This window comes from Miniopterus natalensis, chromosome 21 (assembly GCF_054644295.1).
Source record: "Miniopterus natalensis isolate mMinNat1 chromosome 21, mMinNat1.hap1, whole genome shotgun sequence".
In the NCBI taxonomy this organism is placed as follows: Eukaryota; Metazoa; Chordata; class Mammalia; order Chiroptera; family Miniopteridae; genus Miniopterus; species Miniopterus natalensis.
In genome coordinates, this window is record NC_142101.1 from 11,162,574 (window position 1) to 11,185,245 (window position 22,672).

The 22,672-nt window shown below is 45.6% G+C and overlaps 1 protein-coding gene across 1 annotated transcript in view; it reads left to right on the forward strand.

Moving 5' to 3' along the window:
* DRC8 (dynein regulatory complex subunit 8) overlaps positions 1 to 10,202 on the forward strand; it is a 36,704-nt gene extending 26,502 nt beyond the window's left edge. The window contains exons 3-7 of the mRNA XM_087828958.1: positions 1,520 to 1,592; positions 6,996 to 7,075; positions 7,659 to 7,701; positions 7,799 to 7,865; positions 9,846 to 10,202. Of these exons, the coding sequence (XP_087685084.1) occupies positions 1,520 to 1,592; positions 6,996 to 7,075; positions 7,659 to 7,701; positions 7,799 to 7,865; positions 9,846 to 9,961 (379 nt within the window). The 3' untranslated portion in view covers positions 9,962 to 10,202. The remainder of the gene's footprint in view (positions 1 to 1,519; positions 1,593 to 6,995; positions 7,076 to 7,658; positions 7,702 to 7,798; positions 7,866 to 9,845) is intronic.
* Positions 10,203 to 22,672: the final 12,470 nt, after the last annotated feature.

Here is a 22,672-nt window from a genome sequence, read left to right on the forward strand (position 1 = left end):
ATGCAACCCGGCTTTGACCCTGTGGTAGCAGGAACAGTTCACAGTGCTGCCCCCTCATTGCTCCGTCATCTTTCCACATACTTTTCATTTCCTGCGAGGACCGGTGGACCCATAGCCAGCCCCATCTCAACTCGTACTGCATGATATTAGATCTGTTCAGCGTTGCCAAGTTTTCAATTTTCGGTCCTAAAGTGCTGAGTAAAAAGGTTGTAACTCATATAGTTTATTGTGAAACTGAAGGTTAACACATCCTTGATGGTCAACGTTTCAAGCCAAAATGATAAAAATAGTATAACACAAAAGAGCCAATTGTTTTATAAGTTTATAAGAGGGCAGGATGTCTGTTATTATTTCTTATTATTTTTTTTGATTACTGAGACTGAAATCTGCTTCTCTTTTTTTTTTAAATAAACACTTTTTCTTTAAAAAATTTCATACTTGTCGACAAATAGAAAGAATGGTGCACTGAACTGTTATACACTTTCACCCAGGTTCACTAATTCTTAACGTTCTGCCACATGAGCTTTTGCTTGCATGGGTTCACTCTGTCTCTCTCCATATATATACATATTGAGGCATTTTATTATTATTTTCATTTGCTGGACTATTTGAGGTTAAGTTGTAGACATTGTGACCTTTTTTCTGAAATACTCCAGTGTATGTCCACTGAGAGCAAGAGCATTCTCTTACATAAGCCACACATTTTTTGTGTATTTTTAAAAATAATCTTAGAATCAGAGCTCTTGGGGAGAACTTTGAGAGTCATTTGTAGCCCTGATTGGTGTGGCTCAGTCAGTTGAGGGTCATCCCCTGGACTAGACAGTCGCTGGTTCAGTTCCTGGTCAGGGCACATGCCCAGGTTGTGGGTTTGGTCCCCTGTTGGGATGTGTATTGGGGGCAACTGATTGATATTTCTCCCTTTCCCTTCCTCTCTCTCTAAAATCAATAAAAACATATTTTAAAATATTTTAAAAAAAGAAATGGAATTGATAGTTACAAGATAAGTAATTTAGAAGAAGTATTGAGATAGCAAAAGGAAGCTAAGAAATAAGATGGTTGGCGGTAGTAAGGCACTTATCAGAAATTTTTCCTGACACTATAGGCCATGCTTTAAAGTACCTTGCCACTATGTAAACTTTAACCACAGACCTCTGGGGTAGACATTGTCATTCCCATTTTACAGATGTGGAAACGGGGGCTCAAAAGAGTCAACTAACACTTAAAATTAGTAAGTGGCTGACATTTATTTTCCTTCCTCCTTTCTCCTCCTTTTCTAGAGCTTCTCGATTTTGGCCCCAGGAAGGCTTACATTTACCAGTAAATGGACTCACTTCTTTCTTTTCTCCTTGGTTTACTTGTCTGCCTTTTCCTCTCCCCAGAAAGTATCTTTTTGCCTCTCAAGGTGATATTCATTGAGTGACATTTGCTGGACTCTATCTGCTCTGAAATAGCCTAGAGAAACACAGCACTTGTCTGTTCAGGGTTCATGTGCTAAGACTCTTGACCACTTTTTCCCCAGAGAGATTGGAACAATCGTCAGGTCACTGGGGTGCTGCCCTAACGAAGGAGAGCTGCACGATCTGATTGCAGAGGTGAGTAGGACCGAGAACATTTGTTCAGCCGACTCTGTGCGACTGGGCTCCCCATAATAGAAAAAGATGTTTTTTTTACCTTAAAGAAAAAAAATGCCCTAAACTACTACATGTACTCAATGAAAACATCAGGGCAGCTAGCTATGTGAATGATCCAACCAGCAGGGTCTGAGAGAATTAATATCAGATCTTGAGGAAATATCCCAACTTTTGCACAACAGCCTATGGAATATTTGGAGTAAATAAAATTTCTAAAACAGACAGATTTACATTTTTTAATTTGTAAACAATAGTTTTGACAAATGGAAAAAAAAAGACATGACAGTGATTTTTTAAATTTTATTCTAGCCAAGGTAAAGAAATATTTTCTCAATTATATTTGTTTTGCTTTTGAAACATGATTTATGTTAAAATTTTATATGTGATATTTAGAGTCCAACTTGAAATATCTTATGGTTTTCATAATTTTACTAAGAGTTAAACATTCATTTGCATATCTTACTTGGCGACCTGGAGCTAGTTGAAATGTAGCTGCTTTATAAACCATCTTAACTACTGATATCATCTCCCTTTCCTGGAGCATGAAATAGTTCAGTTTATTGACTGATCGGATGTCACTGGGCAGAAACGAATTTTCACTGTGTGTTTTATTGCACCTGTTCCGTGAGTTCAGCATTGAAATAAATAATGCTTTAATGAGAAAAGAGATGGCCTGCTGATTTCACTGTGGCAGCGGAGCGGAGCGCCCCGGGCCGTGCTCCCGCCGCGGACCCAGACCCGCACCTCCCCGCCCTGTGCCCGGCTTTCCCCAGCTGCCAGACGGAGGAAGCAGTACCTGCCTCCTGCTTCGGGCCCTAGGTACATGCTGATGGGTTTAAACCCCCGCATTTACTTACTGGGCCGCCTCGCTCCTGGACAGAGGGAGCAGAGCCCGGCGGGCTGGAGCCCCGGCAGCCCCTCGGTGCGGCGGCGGCGGCGGCGGGGCGCTCTTTGAGGGCGTCTGCCCAGCGCGCCTGCAGGAGGCAGCCGGGCGCGCGTGGGGCCTGGTTTCCAGGCGGCCATCCGCTCGCGCTAGCAAGTGGCCTCGCCCGGCCGGCGTGGCTCAGCGGTTGAGCATCGACCTGGGACCGAGGAGATCCTGCTTCGATTCCGGGTCAGGACACAGGCCAGGATCGCGGGCTCCATCCCCAGTTGGGGGCTTGCAGGAGGGAGCCAATCAGTGGCGACTCTGCCATCGATGTTTCTCTCTCTCTCTCCGTCTCCGTCCCTCTCTCTGAAATCAGTAAAGACATGTTTTTGAACAAACGCTGAGTGGGCTCTGAATGGCATGCGACGGCCAGGCTGGGGGATCTGCCTGCAGAGAGGGTCGCTGCCCTCGCCTTCCTAAGTGCCGTCCAGGTTCCTTGCCCACCATTACCTCCTCTCAGCACATTCGCCCTTTTCTTAGGCGAAACGAGCTCGATTTTAACTTACTGTGCCTCATTCGTGTTCACAGTAACGAGATATATCTGTTTCGTTTGTTGCTGCCTTTCGAAGAGGAGGGACGTGTTTGTGGGTGGCTGTGACTCTCCTATCATTCCCAAGAGGCAGGGAGGGACACTGCGGAGGTGGCGGCCTCGCTGCTCCCGCACATACCCTGCGCGCTAGGCAGGGGTGGGGCAGGGACGGCTGGGAGGTGTGCCCCGCAATGTCACGCAGCCTCACCCCGTCCGTGCTGCACTGTGTGGTTAGGCGGCAAGACCAGAGTTCGCTCCAAACAGCTCAATCCGTGCGGTGGGTCAGCGAGGATATGGCTGAGATTTTAGCTCCAGGTTGATTCTTTCAGGAGGAGGTGTCATTGCACAATATAGAGCCAAAGGTCTGTACACTGTTGATAGAAATAACCATAAACTATCGTTGATCTAACATGGTGAATATATTGTGATGCTTTTCTATGAGAAAGGCCACATCAGTTTTTGAAGACTGAACCATATCAAAGTGAAGTGGGTTTTCCCAGCATGGCTTTGCTGTAAGTGGAGAAATGGCAGTGAGTTCCTAGTCTTTTCAAACATGCCTGATGTAATTTAGGGAATCTTTCTTGATTTCATTTCATTATAAGTTGGTTAATTGAGTTTTCTCCTGAGAAAGTAGCTCTGAACTGCACCATTTTCTCTGTAGCAATTCTGTAAAATCAGTTCAGAATTTTGAATATCTGCTTTGCTAATAGATGAGTGTAAGGAATTGTGCTTGATGATAGCAAGTCAAAGTCTTGGGTTCATACATGCCACACATATGTTAGTAAGTATGTGTGTCCCACAGTTCTGGAGGTTAGGAGCCTAAAATCAAGGTGTTGGCAGGCGTGGTCCTTCTGTGAGGGAAGGATCTGCTCCAGGGCTTTACCCTTGGCTTCTTCACGTGGTGCAAATTTCCCCTTTTTATAAGGACACCAGCCATAGTGGTGTAGGGCCTATCCTAATGACCTCATTTTAATTTGCTTGCCTCTGTAAATACCCTATCTCCAAAGAAGCCACATTCTGACTTACTGGGGGTTAGGGCTCCAACCTATGAATTTTGGGAGGACACAGTTCAACCCATAACACTCACTCTCACTCTGCTCTATCTTTACCTCAGTATACTTACTATATACACACTATGTGTGTTTATATACGGTTCAATACTTGATATATTTCCCTTAAATCTTAAAGGCATTGTAATACATGGATTTAAATGCTCATTGAGCCATCATTGGATAACAAACAATTCTAGAAAGTAGTGTACTTGTCTTATCTTACTGATGACCTCATAAAGTTAACTAGCTCATCCTGCACCAGAAATAACAGAACCATGTCCTCTCCCCCCGTATCTGCACACCTGTTCCCAGGTTCTCAGGGGTGGTGGTCTACTTTGCTCCTTGGTTATCTCTTGTGATAGAGGAATATCCTATATTTTAAAATGCCTTTTAGATAAACTAATGGAATCCAAATAAAGTGTGGAGTTTAAGTGAATAATTCTGTATCAATATTGGTCCATTGTTATGACAATGAGCCAACTACAGTTTTCCGTACTATAGTAATGCAAGGGTTAACAATAGGGGAAACCGGGTGAGAGGCATATGGGAGACCTGTATCTCCCCAATATTTCTGTGAATCTAAAACTATTCTAAAAGAAAAAGATTAGGCAAATAGTTAAAAACCTCTTATAATATAAAATAGTGTCTGGTATATATAAAACAATCTGTTTTACTGTATTTAGAATCATCATATAATTGTATTGTTTTTACTCTATTTCTTATGTATCTTTTTGTACCGAAGAGCAGAGAAGACGTGGCCTCTAGAGGACAGTGTTGGGTCATAGACAGATTTTCACAATCTGCCCAAGTTGAAGATGAACTTACTTTTCTTTTCACTTTTGAACCACAAGGCTTTTGTTTATTCTTTGTCCCTATTTAAAAAAAAGTCAAAGAAAATTTATACCTCTTCTGCTGTATCCTGATTGTTTGGAGATGTGCGTTAGCTTATTATTTTTGTGCAATTTTGGCTCTATATGGGTCTATCAGGCCAGAATGACCCGCAGTTTTCACCTGTGTTCAGAGCACCAAGGGCTCCTGGAAATCGCGTGGAAGCTGAGTGGGGTGGGGCTGCATTAGGTGCATACCGTGTGTTCGTGGGTTTCCACGTGGTGGAGAGTGTGCTGTAGAGCTGACTCCCTTTGGAAAGACGGAAAGGTCTGTAGCTTGAGGAGGATGTATGGAAAGCGGGACTTTGGTCTTTCCCTGTTGAGGCTGTTGTCTACAGTGGCTTGTTGGGGGTGGGGCGGAGGGAAGCCAACGACTGCTCTGGAGCAAATTACCTGAGTAATCAGAATAGAAACTCAACATTTTACTTTAAAAATTATCCCTCTAAGGTAGTCTCTTGAGATCGACATTTTATTTTTAAGAAGCTCCTGGGTTTGGGAATTACAGGTTCTATCTACTCAGTCAAGCATATCAGAGCCATGTGAGCATTCATTCGCAAAATGCTCACCTTGACCTAGAGGCAGCTGAAGACAACTGTTCTTGTATTGATGGGCTCAGAAATTCTGAAACACATCGTTCTGTCATTAGATGGAAGACATAGTCTGCTGATAGTGGAATCTGAGGGCTCCACTCATAATAGACGAGAATCTGGTATAAACATTAAAAAAATACTTGTCATTTGGAAGACAGTATGTTCCATGTAGCAGCAACCTATAGATTTCTTATTTTTGCTCAAAGAATAAATCTGTTAAAAGCTCCTCTGTTAAGCTGGGACCTTTGAGCCTTTTAATAGGGTTTCTGAAAGGCAGTGGAAAATTTACGGCTCCTTGTAAATATGTTGGCATGCAAGGTGAGATGGGTGGTGTTTTGTTCAGCCACACCGTCACAGCTGAACCCTGGGCAGGAGTCTTTCTCAGTTGCATCTAATAGTGCTGGGCAAGAGCAATTCCCTTTCCAGGTGTGTTCTCCTAATTAGTGGTGGTAGAGCAAAGTTCCCTTGACCATCTAGGTATTTAATAGCTATTTTACAATGACTGGATACGTACTTTGGTCCTTGAGATCATGAGTGGTCCCCTAACCTGGTCTCTTATCCAATGTTCCTCATCTCAGGGGAAAATGCCATTCCATCCCATTCATGCCAGTTAGAATCCTGGAGATGTTCTTGACTCCTCTCTTTTTCTCTCACTCTTGCCCATAATAGATGCAACACCAGGTCCTGTTGGTTTCACGTCTTAAGTATTTCTTGAAACCATCTTCTCTCTCTATGGCCACCACTCTAATCCAAGCCCTTAGGTTATTACTACAGAAACCACCTCAGCTGCAACCAGCGTGTCTTTCAGACATACATCTATGAGATCTTCAGTGATTTCTCATTGGTCTTAGGATAGCAACCTACGTCACTTTCATAGACAGTAAGGCCCTGCAAGGTCTGGCCCCTGTCTCTGCACCTCATCTAGAAACATTTTCCTTGCTCCCTGTGCTGCAGCCCCCTGGCCTCCAATGCATCATATCACACAGGGTCTTACGCATGTAATTGCCTCTGCCTGGGAGTCTCTGCCTTGCTGTCTTTGTCTAATGACTTTCTACTCATCCTTTATTCATCAGTCAAGTGTAATTTCCTCATGAATGCCTTTCCTGACTCCTGGCCTAGGAAGGGCTCCTTTATTCTGTTCTCTAATAGACCCATGCTCCTTACTTCATTGTGCTCACATAGACTTAGAATTAGACACTCAGCTTGGTTGTTTTTTGATTAATGCAGGTCTCTACTACCGGAATATAAACTGTGAACCGGGCCCATACCCAAGCATGCTCATTATCAGATCTCCAGCACTTGGCACAGTGCTTGGAAGAAGTAGCTGCTCAGTGTATTTGTTGAGTGAATAAATGGCTATTTTTTATTGACTGTTTAGGTAGAGGAAGAAGAACCCACCGGATACATTCGATTTGAAAAATTTCTTCCAGTGATGACCAATGTACTACTGGAAAGAAGGTAAGAAAGTAAGTGCAATGGTAAAATAATGATTATAATTACATCAATTGCAAGTCACTTGTTTTTTTCACTTCATATATTATAATCACCCAGTGTTTTCCCCATGATAGCTTCCTTCTAACTTTTTACTATGCTCTGTCAGTTGGTATGTACTTAGAAAAATCTACCACTTCTGTATTAACCTAATAAACAAAGTGTAACCTAAGGGCACATAAGCTACAGAAAGCACAAGTCAACAACATTATCATCTTTTATTTTGAATTATCAATGATAAATAGGAATTAACCCTAATTGTTTTTCTACAGAAAGCACAGCATTATCTTACCATGGTTGGTTTATTGTAGAAATTTTGTTTCCAGATAAGTTGATTTCTATAATGATGAAAAACCCCAAAACTAGTAGACAACATCAAACATGCCAACGATTTTGAACTAAATATTTCCTGTGGTTTTTAGAGTGCTTTCAACTTCTACATCTAGAAATCCAAATAGTTCAGTGAAGGAAGTATTATTTTTCTATGATCATTTATTATGTAGAGACTGAGCTAAATACTGTGGCATTTATGCCTCTTTTTTTGCATAAGATACAGACCAATTCCAGAAGATATCCTTCTTCGAGCTTTTGAGGTACGTAAGCTCCAGATTTTATATATATTTATATGAAAAATTCATCATGTAGAATTTATTCACCAAATGAAAAACATAATATCTATCTTTCCCCTAGGTATTAGATACAGCTAAACGTGGGTTTCTCTCTAAGGAAGAATTGATCAAGTATATGACTGAAGAAGGTAAGAGTTAGTTATTACGTATCTTATAACAGTGACTTATTTAAGGGATTTAACAATTATGCAAAAGTTTTAGGGTATGCTTTAAAATCAATTATTCTAGTTAAAAAGAATTATTTACTATGCCTATTATTTTGTGTTTGGGATGGTTTCGGTTTAGTAGTGGGTAAGGGGAAAAGGGTGGGTTAAAGGCAGATGGATTTTTGCCTTTCTAGGATTTCATGAAGTATAATGATACTTCTATATATTGAAGGATTTTCATTCACTTAGAGTATTTCCAGAATAAAAGGTATGCCACCTGGAAACATGAACTATGAAAAATTTTCAGTTTTTGCCCAGCTGGTGTGGCTCAGTGGTTGAGCATTGTCCTATGCACCAAGAGGTAGCTGGTTCGATTCCCAGTCAGGGCACATGTCTGGATTGTGGGCTCGATCCCCAGTGAGGGTAGTGCAGGAGGCAGCCAGTCAATGACTCTCTCATCATTGATGTTTCTATCTCTCTCTCCCTTCCTCTCTCTGAAATCAATAAAAATATATATATTAAAAAAAAATTTCAGTTTTTTATGCTCATGGAACCATAGATATTTGCTTTGAACTTGAATTGTATACACACACACACACACAAAATACCTGTACACCAAATAAGACAACATATTTCCTTTAGGAATTCTCTCTACTTAGGCTGGTATGTCATTTTGTTTTCTCTGAATGTCAGTAGCACAATGGGCATTCTCTTGTCCATTCTCATATTGGTCATCTCCCCTTCTCCCATACAAAGTTATTGGAGTTCTGTCTCCTTTGTTCAATTTACTGGTTCATGGATTGAATCCTGAATGATTCAGAGTTTCTAACCACATGATACAGAATGAAAAGTGCAAGTAATTTTGAGTAGAGAAGACTAGGCTGCGTCTACATGCACAACTGGTTTGACCATTTTGACTTGAGCCAGCGTTAGGTGAGAATACGGGAAAGAGAGTAAGAATGACCTGACACAGCTGCCACCCAAGAGCTCTGTGACGTTGTTAAAATTATCTTAGGGATTAACTTTGATGGAAATGTTATGACTTTCAAAGCACCAGCCTCTTAATCTTAAGGATTAATTTAAGGGAAGTAAATGCTAGATTATATTAGGCAATATAAATGTAGTCCAAGTGGCCGAAACAGTTCAATGTCATTAGTATGGTGTGAGGTGATGATACTAAAATCTGTTCCCTTTCCCAAGGATATTAAAATCTTATTTGGGGATAGAAAACTAACTTATAAAACAATCCAACATTCTTCCTGAGTTTGCTTCTCATCTTGGTAAAACCAGTATCCAAGATGGCCCTCGGCTGTTATCTGAATTTGGCTAAAACCCACAGATATTTCTATCCACCTTCTGGTTTCACTTGACAGCAACACTGGTCCAAACTGTAACACAGAGCGAGGACTGCTTTGAGTGGTTGATGGATGGCATCTGCCTCTGGGTTAAGCTGCCATCACTACGTTGGCCATACCTGGTTAGGGAATGTTCAGAGATATAATCATTACAGTTTCAAGTCTCTGTTATCTGCTCTTCAGCAGTTTTGCATAGCAGCCATTGAATCCTCTCCTCATCCCCTTACTAACTATATTGATTAGATGCCCTATAAACCTGGGACTTCAGGTTAATCCTTTAGCAATTTCAATAGTTTTAATTTAAATAAACAACCTTATTCATGATTTCTTGATGCCCTTGGCTGTTTTGGCTGGAATGATCGATTCTATAGGTTGCTTGGGCTATGACATCTGCAAGGTAACATAAGTCCCAATCTGCCAGGGGTGCCAAGCATGCTGTTTGAACCCCTGGACTGTCATGATGTGCTAGCTCTATGGCCCCAGGGAGAGTAACTGATGACACAGTGGGGGCTCATGGGGTCCCATGGCAATTAAGCCAGCTAGTGGACGTAGAAAGAAAAGCATCGGAAGATTGTAAATGATGAATTTCCCTTCTTGTCCCTGCCAGGTGAGCCTTTTTCTCAGGAGGAAATGGAAGAGATGTTGTCTGCTGCAATTGATCCAGAATCGAATTCCATTCATTACAAGGACTATATAACGATGATGGTGATAGATGAAAATTAAACACTCTAAAGACTTAATTCCTAATTGAAAGGATAATTTAGAAAATTGCTTGTCCTTGTTATTTTCACATTTTATCTTATAATTCTTACATATGCTAATTAAGGCCTCATGACAACTATTTCAAGATATTTTGTTTTTTTAAAAGATTATCATAACAATTTAAAACAAATTTATTTGGTAAATTCGTGGAATGACAAATTACTAATTATTTTTAAACTATTCTTAAAACATTTTAACATTATCCATGGATTGTTGTTAATTTTCTGCAATAAGACCTTGGTTACCTTCCAGTTAATTAAGCTGACAAAATGAAAAATGACTAGAATGACCCCAGGTTTGGTACATAGTCTTGGGAGGGAGCAGCACGGCCACAAATGGCAAATGAGTAGCAGTGTGATGAAAGCTCCCGTTTAGAAGAGCGTGAAGCACTCTGGCTATCTGAATGTGGAAGAGAGGTCTGAGAATGAACATGAGTAATCAATTCCTAATGAGTGCCAACTGCAGATCTCATCTGAGATGATGATAACTTAGTGTAAAAATGTAAATGTGCTGATCCAGCTCATCGCCATTTGTAGAAGAACTAAAGGAGGTGAGATAATTGAATCTGGAGAGACTGAGCAGAAATCGGTAGTGTGGCAATTATCCTCTGGTCTTTAGCATTCTTACCTATTCAAAATGCTTGTCATGAGAATATTGCCCTGAATGCTGAGTGACAATATTGAGAAATCTTATGTTGTGCAGGAGGTACAGCTGTGAAAGAGCAGAATAAAGTTGTCTGAGTGCAAGGAATCACAATGGAAAAAGACGCAGGGATTATAGGCAGAGAGGGAAAAAAGGTAAAGAAAATTAATAATGTTCCATATCCTCTATTTGCTTACACACACACACACACACACACACACACACACACACACACACACACACACAGAGTGATCTCTATTTAAAGGTGCTTCACCACTACATGTGTGCATATACATACAAACGTTTAATGTTGCCTGTGATTCTGCCTGCTAGGCGTGTAGTCTTGCCCCCCAAGAGACGAGGCTGCTACCAAGACTCTTTGTCACTGTTCCCTCATTCATGAAACATTTACGTAGTATTACTGGATCATGTGTCGGAACTGGAGCTGCAAGGCAAATCAGTCCCTAGCAGAGGTCACAGTTCAGTGAGGGAGACCTGCAAGTCAGTCAGCAGCCACATTTCCAGTGGGCACATTTGGAGGACTGTGGACACACCTAAGAGGGGCAGCTAACTCAGCCTGGCGCGTTGCTTACTGGGGGATGAAAGGCTGTCATATGGAGAAAGGGCTTCCCAGAACAGGTAGCACCTGTCAAAGACCAGCCATTTACTAAGTGGGTGGCAGGGCACAGGGCATTTCAGCAGGGAACCAGCAAGCACAAAACCCACAGACGTGTCATGAAACATGGAGCGATCTTGGAGGTGAAAGTTGTTCAATGTGTTTGGTGTGCAGGAGATTGGAAGATGCACATGCGAGATGAAATTGGAGCTGCGCTATTAAGGATGTTAGGTTAGGTGTACAGTTAGCGTTTAGTTTGGACCTCTTCTGAAGCCATAGGGGAAGAATGGTCACTTGTAAATAGCACAGGAGGTCGACATGAAGAGTCAAGACAGGACGTAGGGAGACCTGGTGGTGGGCTCTTTGGTGGGTGGGAGGAGGTTGGTGAGTCCCAGGTCTCTTGCTTGGACAGTGGGTGAATTATAGGGCCATTCCCTCAGGTAGGAAATCCAAGAAGCCAGTCGGGGTGGGTGGGCAAAATGATCAGCTTGGCTGTGGAGATCCTGGGACTGAGAAACTAGTGAGACGCTCTGGGGAGACATCCAATAATCTGTTGGATTAATAGGAGAAAAATCCGGCTAGGGATGTAGGTTTGGGAGTCCTCAGCATATCAGCAGTACCTACTGCCTTAGAGAGAAAAGAGGGTGAACAGAACCCTGGGGAACACCAGCATTTAAGGGAAGGTAGAAGAAGAGCCCACAGAGACTGGAAGGAGAAGCCCGAGAGCAGGGAAAGCAGGAGAGGAGCCTCTTGGCTGCCAAGGGAGGAGAGGATCACAAGAAGGAGGCAGTAACCAACCATGGGATGTCACAGAGGTGAGGTCAATTAAAGATGGAAAAAACAGAGTTCATCAATGACTTCTGCAGGAGCAGATTTGGTGAAATGATGGTACAGAGTTCAGCGGGCTGAGGAATGGACAGGTGTGGGAAAGTAGGGCACAGGGGACAGGTGACTTGGCGGTGTAGAGGGGAGGCACCGGGCAGAGAGAGACAGCAGGTGGAGGGCGTTATTTTTGGGAGGCGGGGCACTGTGAGCACCTTCATGTTCAAAGGGCTGAGAGCCAGCAGGGAAGCTGGAGACCCTAAGGTGGGTGGAGGTGCTGGTGGACAGATACCAGATTTGCTGTTGTGGTGCTACTAATTATAAACTGTAAAGTCTATTTCTAGAATGTGAAATTAGGAGGTGTTTTTCTTTTATAATAGTGGTAAAACACATAGCATAAAATGTGTCATCTAACCATTTTAAAATGTACAGTTCGATGGTGTTAAGTATACTCACATTGTTGTGAAATAGGTCTCCAGAACTTTTTCATCCTGCAGATCTGAAATGCTGCACCCAGCGAACAAGTTCCCTTTCTCCCCGCCCCAGCTCCTGGCACCATCGTTCCACCTTCTGCTTCTGTGAGTTTGGCTACTTCTCTGAGTTTGGCGATCTCATATCAGTGGAACTATACCGCATTTGTCTTTTGTGACTGGCTTATTTTACTGAGCATAGTGCCCTTCAGGTTCACCCATGTTGTACAGGTGACAGGATTTCCTTCCTTTTGAAGGCTGAGTAATATTCCATTGCTGTGCTGACTGCATTTTGTTTGCCCATCCATCCATTCGTGGACATCTGGTTTCTACCTCTCGGCTTTTGTGAATGCTGCTACTACAAACACGGGTGTGCAAATGGATCTTTGTGACCCTGCTTTCAGCTCTTTTGGAGACATACCCAGAAGTGGGATGGCTGCATCTTTCTTCTTTTTAAAAATTTTGCTACGAGTCCTAGTGCTTTGAGAGTAGCATGGATTAGTCACCTTTCCCACTGTAGAAAACTCTCTTATTTGAGGAAATGGTGTTTTGTTTTTCTAAACTCGCCAAGCTGAAATGTTGAGGCAGCTCTTCTTATGTATATAGCAGGTTAGGTGGAATGGCACGTCCTGGAGTTCAGGACGCAGTGGGTGCCTCTCAGAACGCCGGGAGGCTCCCGGTACTGCCTCGGTAAGCCTTTGGCCCTCAGTAAGACTTTTTTTTTAATCCTACCTAAGGACATTTTTTCCCATTGCTTTTTAGAGAGTGGGGAAAGGAGAGCAATGAAGCAATAGCGAGGCTGCGTGGACAGCATCAGAGCTAACTGCAAGAGCCGTGCAGACCAGGGACCCAGAAGGGACACGCCACCGGGCCCGGCGCTGGCGGCTGCAAACCAAGCGGAGGGAGACCAGCGAGCTCCGGGAGCCGAGAGCCCCGCAGGGGGAGCAGGCTGGGCGTCCTGTGCTCGCTTAGGGAGAAGAGGAGGTGGAGCCGGGTCGGGGTGGGGAGACGCGTGCGCGCGGGCAACCGGCTCCACGGTACCGAGTGGGGGTCGCGCTGCCCACCGGCCCGGGCGCCCCGAGCCTGAACGCTGCCCCCGTCACTGCCTCCGGGAAGCGCAAAGTGAAAGGCTGCTCCAGGTCTTCACCGCAGCCGGGCCTCCAGCTCCGACGGGAGGACCCGGCCTCTCATCGGACAGCGCGCGGGCGCCTTTACCCTGGCACAGCCTCAGGCCTCCCTTCTCCCAGGCCACGCGGCGTCGCTAAACCCGGCCAGGGGGTGCAGCTGCCGGGCGGCGACCCAGCGGGCGTGGGGCCGGGCGTGTCCGCTCCCCGGGGCTGGCGTGGCTCCTGCCCCACACTGCCCTCTCCTGGCCGGGAGGTCCCCGTGCACCCGGTGAGGCGACGCTGAGCCGGGACGCGCGCCCTCGCCAGCCCCGGGCAGCCCGGCTGCCCCGCGCGCCCTTCACTCTGACCTCGCCGTGTCCTTCCCCAACCTCTCCGCCCACCCGCGACTCCCGGGAGTCCCGCGTCCTCCTCAGAGCCAGCCTCCGCTGTGCCGCTGTTTCCCCCGCACGGACGGTGGCCGCCTCGCCACCCTGCTGCGCTGGGCCCCACTGCCCGCTGCCTGCCTTTCCCATACGAGGGAAGTGCCTGGTTTTTCGTTTCTATTTTGTAGCATAAATATAAACTCTTCATCTATATTTTTCTAAAGCTTTCAGCCGTCTTGAGTATCTGGCTAAGATCTTTCTTTGTCTTAAACTATAGGTACAAAGATTAATGTTGTCAAGGTAGCATCAAAGCCGGGCTTGTAGAAATAACTGAAAACACAGACGGACTCTGTACCAAAACCCCGGCTCTGTGGCTCTTGGTTGTGTACTTTGTGGTACAAAGTATTTTGTTCTGATCTCCCTTCGTGTGACTAATGCTTATGAAGCCAGCCATGATTTTATCTGACAGTCAGCAACATGAGTGTAAAAGCCTCTAAGCCCTGGAGAGAAGATGCTGTTTTTCTTCCTTCTTTGCACCAATATTGAGATGCTCCCAGAGATACCCAGTGTCAAAAAATTTGTATTCAGCTTGTGGTTCCTGACCCCTGGCTTCCTTCTACTGGAAAATGATAACAGCGAAACTAAAGCACATTCACTTAGTTTTAAATATGCCTCCCACGGGAAATCGTGACTGCCGGGCAGGGGCCGCTTACTCAAGCAGAAGCCACAGTCACGGTACATGAAGATTACCAAAACTTGAGTCATTTTGAAACCATGGGGTGGGCCTGCTCTGCTCCATAGTTATGTTATATTGGCAACAGAAAGATCTTAGAGTCCTAAATATCCAAGATCTGCCATGAGAAATAGATGAGAAGGGAATTAGAATGAACTACGGCACTCTAACGCGTTTTTGAGATTTGAACTGGAGACCAGTCTCTTCCCGGAATCCAGTAGAAGATCTTGATGGAAAGACAAAGGGCCGAGAACCATCTATGGGCAGGCGGGCTGTGCTGTGCTGGTGAACAGGTCAGGCTGCCCTGCCTGGGAACCTCAGGACACAATCTGTGGCCTCGGGCCTCGGGCTGTGCTGTCAGTGGTGAGTGTGTGCTCATGTGACAGGTGAGACTTGCGAACATGTGCTTTACTGGAACTCCATCGCCGCTGGGGCCTCTTCACCTAAGGAATGAAATGATCTGAAGGCAGTCCTGTGAGGCCTGGGCGCTCACTGCTGCTCATTCTCTGAGAATTTTTTTTTCTCTTAGTCGGTGTCCGCAGTTCTGGACAGGTAGTGGAGTTGCTCATGAAGAGGCAGCTGAACTGAGGCCACATAGTATTTCTTCGTGTCCCCTCTTCAGCCATTCTCTGCCACTGGAAACATTCAGGCCTCTTTTTAAAATATTTTAATTGATTTTGAGAGACAGAGGAAGTAGAGGGAGAGAGAGAGAGAAACATCAATGTGAGAGCAAAACACCAATTGGCTGCCTCCTGCACGCCCCCCACTGGGGATGGAGCCCGAAACCTGGGCATGTGCCCTGACCAGGAATCCAACTGGCGACCTTTCAGTGCATGGGACAGTTCCCAGCCAGTTGAGCCACACCAGCCAGGGCAGAGGCCTCTGGTTTTGATGATCGCTTCTTTGGGTGCCTGCAACTCAGTCCTCATTGGCAGGGATTTGAAAGACCGAGTGCACAGTAGGCGATTAACAGTGATTGGTTTTCTTCTCTGTGCAATCCTGTGAGTGACCTCTCACCCTGCTGAGTGACCTCTTACCCTGCTGCCTGCTGTTACGTGGAGTCACATTAGCTGTCTGGTCACCCAGCGGGGCTTTTCTGGACACACCCTGGGGCTTGATTTCCTCCATGTGGGAGTGAGGTGGCTGCAAGGAATTATAACCAACAGCGTGACTGCTTCGCGTAAGGCTGAAGTCAAGGGCAATATAAATACTTAAATTCATTTTTTTAATAGTAGTTGGGTGGCCACGTGAATGTTGCTGTGGAAACCATAACTCTTGAATTCCCTGATTTACCTATGTTGTTGTCTTTAGATGAGCCTTTCAGTTTAAATCCTGTGAATTTTTGTCATACAAAAGTAACAAGGAGACTCACAGCTTGATCTCAGTTGCAGCCTTTAAACATTTTTTATTTATTGATTTTTAGAGAGAGGAAAGAGACAGAGAGAAACATCGATTTTTTTGTTTCACTCATTCATGAATTCATTGGTTGATTGTTGTATGTGCCCTGACTGGAGATTGAACCCAAAACCTTGGCATACGGGAACATGCTCTAACCAACTGAGCTACCCAGCCGGGGCTGCTGCTACAAGGTTTTGTGTGCAAGTCTTTGTGTGGATGGCTGTTTTATTTCTCTTGAGAAGACAGATACTTAGGGGTGGAATTGATGGGTAGCACAATAATTTTATAGTTGACTTTTTGAGAAATTGTCAAACTGTTTTCCTAAGTGATCACACCATTTTACACCCCCACCAGCAGTGTGAGGATCCCCATTTCTCCATGTCCTCACCGAGTTAGCACCTGTCTTTTTCGTTATAGTTGTTCCAGTGGGTATGAAGTGGCGCCTCATTGTGATTTTTAATTTTTGTTTCCATAATGACTGATGATGTTGAGCATTGTTCATGTGCTTAGTAGCTGCTTGTATAGCTTCTTTGGTGAAATGTTTGGTCACATCCTGTGCCTTTGGACGAGGTGGTTTGTTCTGATTATTGAATTGTAAGAGCTCCTGTTACTTTTTACCTCCTAAACAGTATGGCCGCTTCTGTGAATTAGGGCTTCAACCTTTATTTACAAAGGGCTACCAGATTAATACCACTGCGTGGCCCTGTCCCTCACAAACACCCCTCAGTGCCCTCCATTGCCTAGAGTTCGAACTCCTAAACTTGACCTTCAAACTATTACTGATGTGGTTCCCTCCCTCCCTACTCTCATAGGCATTCTCAGTTCTGGAAAAAGGCTGAGTTGTGATCTGTCTTTCGCTTCTGGGTGTTTGTCTCTCATCTGATGTCTTTCCTTCTTTTTTAATCTCTGATCCATCCTGCAAGGCCCAATGTCACCTGCCCCGAGGGTGTCCTGCTGACTCCTCCAGGGGGAATCTCTTACCCTTCCCTGACCTCCTCTAACTCTATATATGTCTCCATTTTCCTGCGGGCCTATGTACTTGACCTGCCTGTCCACTGAGTGTTGTTTTAGACATTTCAAATAAAAATGCTTCCCGGACACCCCGCACGCTGACACTCTGCTCTAGTTGTGTTGTAAGTTCATGGGGGCCGTCATCCGCTGGATATGTATGGGTTTGCTTGATTGTATGTCTTAGACGTTCAGTCTCCTTATGCCCCTCCCGTCCCCTACAACACAAGTGTAGACTGTTTCTCTTCCTTCACAATCACAAACAGAGATACAGAGGATGCCACGGCCCCTTTTCAAGGCAGGTTACTTCTGTGATAGGTGACAGCACAGCCCAGGGCAGCCACATCTGGAGCCCAGTGTCCCTGGGCTGAGCACTCACTGTCTGGCCCTCCTCTCTGCTTTGATAACAGGTCTTTTCTCCCTCCCCCAAAAGTACTGCTCTCGCCACACAAATTTGGTTCACACCCTTTCTCTTTCTATACTTTGTCTTCTGAACGATCAACTTTGGATTTTCGCATGAAAGGAATTCACGAGGGTAAAATGATTAAGGACTGAAATGAGAGCCCAAGAGCGGAGAGCCCTTTTCTCCAGCTACGACAGTGAACGAGACGCAGATGAAAGTTACCCGCTTGCTGACGACTCCGGCAGCCCGCACACGATCATATGGTCCCCAGAACACCAGTAGATCAGATGCAAATATTGTTTGCATATTCATCAGGATACCACACGGACAGTGCACGCTGCTTTAATTATCTTTTAAGGAGAAACACAGCCGCTTCTGGCTCATGCACTCCACTGGCTCTGTTGGCAACCGACCTGGAAATTATTTCAGAAGACAGATATTAAAGAGGAGTGGAATCTGTTAAATTCTGCCCTCTGCTTAGCAATTAGAAGTTGCCAGCCTGATTCTGTTTTTTTTTTTTTTAAATTTCAGATTTATATTTTTAAAGTTTAAAAACACAGTGACATAATATATTTTAGCTATAAAATTAATGAGCTACTCGCTCATGAGGTATAGATAATGAGAAAGCTAAATTGCATTTTATGAAAATATGGAAGTCCCATGAAGCATTCCCAAAGAAGTTGTGTTTGTTTAATAATTAAGCAACAAGGAATATGGAATAAGAATTTCATTCTCAGCCAGGTAATGGACCTTCACTTTTTGCATTTTGTACTTAGAGATGTAACAGGGAGATACTTTTTCACCCAGGAGTATCAATGGAATAGATAAATTGGTGTTTACAGAAGCTCTGGACTTTGAGAAGCCAGTTTGTAACTTTTTCATCATAAAATAAGTGTGTTTTTTAAAACCTAAATCTTAAAATACTGCTGACATTATCCTCAAATGTGAAGACATGAGAAACCTATTATCTATCTACCTATCATCTATCTATCTGTCTATCATCTATCTATCTATCTATCTATCTATCTATCTATCTATCTATCTATCTATCTATCTATCTATCTATCATCTGTCATCTATCTGTCATCATCATCTACTATCATCTATCATCCTCCATCTATCTAATCTACCTATGTATCAGTAAAGGGTTTGGTTGCATGATTAGAATCCTTCATCTAATAGACAATAAAATTATAGCTAGTTTCTTTAAAGACCAACTCTAGGCTGCTAACCCACAGAATAAATACCCTTGAAACTACAAGAACTCTCAAAACCTAAGGTGGAACAGAAAAAGCCATCATTAAAACTAAACTTAGGGAGTACTTTATACACAACTGAATTTCCCAAAGAAAACAGTTACAAGCTGGGTAACAACAATATACAACCTATACAAAGGCACTGGAGAGTGGCCTAAAGCAGGCAGGCACTGGTGGGGATTCAAGGACTCAGGGCTGGATGGGGCTTTCCAGTCTGCTGGGCACAGTGATTGTAACTCAAGGAGTAGGCCAGTCTCATTGGCTTGAGGAATTATCACGTGGTGGAGTTCAGGTCTGTAACTGGAGAGGGAGGCGGAAAATCCAGGAGAGAGCCAAAGTGAGGTCGCCCTAAAATCCACATTAAATTTCCTTCAAATCCTTGGGGAACAGTTCTGAATTCTGCATACAGGGAAGGGTCCAGAAGAAAGAAGCATCTGGAAGCTGAAAAGAGTTGAGCAGAGATTTCATCTGCTCTCTCTGCAGGGGAGCAGAGTTTGGAGTACAAGACCCAAGTTAGAGGGGCTCAGTAAACACTTTAGGCTTTCCACTGAAACCCCAGAAGTGCCATACGTTAGGGGTAAAGAACAAATCCCAGAACTAAGTGATTTTTCTTAGATCTAAGGGAAAAACCTAAATAGAGCATCACTCTGCTGCAAGGGCCACAATATTCAGCAGAGTTAAAATTTACTGGATCTGAAATAGGATGACTCAGAGTCAAGAGAAAAATCAGTTAATAGAAAGTGACCCCCAAATGGCCCAGATATTGGATTAGTGCACAATAAATTTAAAGCTGCTATTATAACTATGATCAAGGATTTAAAGGAAAAAGAAGCAGAGAATTGGAAACTATATGTGTGTGTGTATTCATCGAAAAGTACAATATCTAAAATGAAGAATTCACTGGATAGGCTTAACAGAGATTGGAGATGGCAGATGCCAGGCGGTGAACTTAATAAAGGATCAACAGACAGTATCTAATCTGAAGACTAGAGGGATAAAGATTGAAATAATGAACAGGGCCTCAGAAACTTATAGGATAATCATATATTTCCTTAAATTTGGTGAAAAACTTATAGGTCCTAGAAATTCAGCAAACCCTAAGTTGAATAAATACAGAGAGAACTACACCCAGGAACACCACAGTCAAACTGCTGAAAACCAATGGTAAAGAGAAAAATCTCCAAAGAATCCAGAGGAAAAAAGACACAATACATAGAGGAGTCCCGTAAGAATTACTGCTGACCTTCAAGGAAGGCCAGAGGCAATGAATAGCATCTTTAAAGAGCCGAAAGAAAAAATAACTGTCAACCAAGAATTCTACGTCCAGTTAAACTAGTCTTCAGCCACAAAAGTGAAACAAAGACATTTTCAGATAAGCAGAAGCTGAGAGGATATGTTCCCAGGAGACCCTTAGTGCAAGAAATGCTAAAGGAAGTTCTTCAGTCTGAAGGAAAATGACCCAGTTGGAAAGCTGGCTCTTAAGGGGGGGTGGGGAAGAAGAATCCCAGAAATAGTAAAACTGAGTCAATATCAGAACTATATATTTAAGTTTTTCTCATTTCACTAAAAGACAACAGATTGTTTAAAGTACAATTGATAAAACTGTATGGTGGGTTTTATAATGTGTATATATATAAAATACATAAAAATAGTAGCACAAAGGAGGGAGAGAAAATGGAATTACACTGTTGCAAGTTTCTTATACTTGGGGTGAAGTGGCCTAATGTAAACTCTGAGGAGCCCATGATAAGTTAAAGATGTATATTATAAGCATTTAGAGCTAACGGGATGAGGGCAGAATACTAAAAAATAATCAATGAACAAGAAGGCAGGAGACACAGGAATGAAAAGCAGTACAGGTAGAAAACAGAGGGCTACTAGCAACAGTGTGAAGCTCAAAAACCTGGAGTTAAGCGAAAAAAATCAAGCACCGAAGCATACATATCGCATGGGTTTTTAGGAGTAAAAAGTTCAAGATCAGGCAAAACTCACCTATGGTGACAGAAGTCAGAGCAGTGGTTGTGTATGCGGGGTGGGGTCCAGCTAGGAAGACACAGGAGAGAGCTTTCTGGAGGGATGGGAACTGATACTTTTATTGAGGTCGTGGGTTAACTGGAGGTATACCTTTATCGGGATTCCTATAATTGTACGCTTAAAATTTGTGCATTTCTCTGTAAATTTTACATCCATTTTAAAAAATTCTCCCTCTCGCGGGGCCTCCGATTGTAAACTTTGACCAACAACAGAGGGCGCTCGGAGCTCACCAAACATGTTTTGGGGACTCGGGTACTTGGGGATGCCAATCAGACAGGCTGTCGTCTGGTCTCCGAGATGTATCTCGCTGCTCCGCAGTAGCTCTCGCCCGACACCCAGCCTCCCGGCCACGCGCCGCGTTGCCCCTGGCGATGCGGTTTCCCGCCGCAGCCCCCCAGAGTACAGGCGCGGGGGCGGCCGGGGGGTGTACCCGCCCCCCCACTCCGCCTCCAAGGTCTCCTCTTGATATGATCGCCTTTAAATTGGAAGTGGGAACGCAATGGAAACTTCCACACCGTCCTCGGCATCGTCACTTTGACCTCCTTACCTCGCCTTGGTGGCTGAAATATTCCCACGCAGGGCTGTGGAGGGCGGGACGGCGGGTGGACGGCGCGGGGGAGGCACAGAAGACATTCTCCCCGAGGGAGGCAGGGTGTGGGGGGCGTTGCCCGGGTCCCAGCACCCCAGAATATTGTCTTCTTGCCCCTCCATATCATAGAAGGAAGCTAGAGACCGAAAAGCCCCAAACGTCCTTGGCGCCCGCGCCCGCCCCCGGGCTGGGTCTCCGGGCGCCGAGATGCCATCACGCCCCCCGCGGGCCCCGCCCTGGGCCGCTGCTTCCAGAGGCTTCGCGCGGGTGTTAATTAAAGGTCACAACGAAACGGCCCGGCCGGCTCACCAGCAGAAATGTACTCCCGGGAGATGAAGAACGACGCCCCGGAGCAGCCACGTGCGGAGCCCGGCCTAGGCCGGCTCCCGGCGCTCCTGGGCGCTGCGCCTGGGCCGGGTGGGGTCCGAGAGGGGGCGACCACGAGTGCGCTCGGGACTCCAGGGGTCCCCGGCGCGGGAAGACACGCGGGAGGGGTGCTGAGGGGGCCCCCGGGCAAGGCGAGGCCAAGCGCAGTCGGCGCGCTCACCCTGCCCAGGCCCCGCCGACGCGCGCCGGGCGTGCGGCGCGGCGAGCCCCTCAGTTTCCCCCGCCCCGCGGCTGCCTTCCGGATCCCGGGCTCACCTGTCCCAGCGCGGGGCGGCCGGGCACCTCGCAGACAGGCGGCTGGGCGGGTGTCGTGGTTGGGAGGGGGGCCGGGGGGCCGGCCGGGGGTCGCTGGGGCCATTCCAGAAAAGGTTTGCCCGGCAGGTCTGCGAGAACAAAGGGCGGGGGGAGGACCCGGCATGTTTGCGGACTTGTTCGTGACCCAGTCCCTTCTACCCGGCGTTTCAAAGGCAGAACCGCAAGCCTCGCCAGGAAGAGAAAGAACTCGGGGGCGGGGGAGGCGCGGGCGCATTTCTGTCCGGCCCGGCCGGCTCGGCGCGGCCCCTCCGCTCCAGGCGCGCGCAGCGGTGTTTCATTAGAGCCCTGGACGCGGGCCACTCACCGGGAACTTCCCCGCAAGCAGCGAGATTTACGACCCCCACCCCCAGTCGGCTCTCAGCCTCTCAATGTCAGGCGCGAGCGCCGCAACCTAAAATGGAGCCCGGCCGGCGCGGCGGCGGCAGCCAGGCGGCGGGCTCCCGGGCGGCGGGGCGCCGGGTCCCCAAGCTCCGCGCTGCGCCCGGGCGCACACGCGCGCCCTGACCGCGG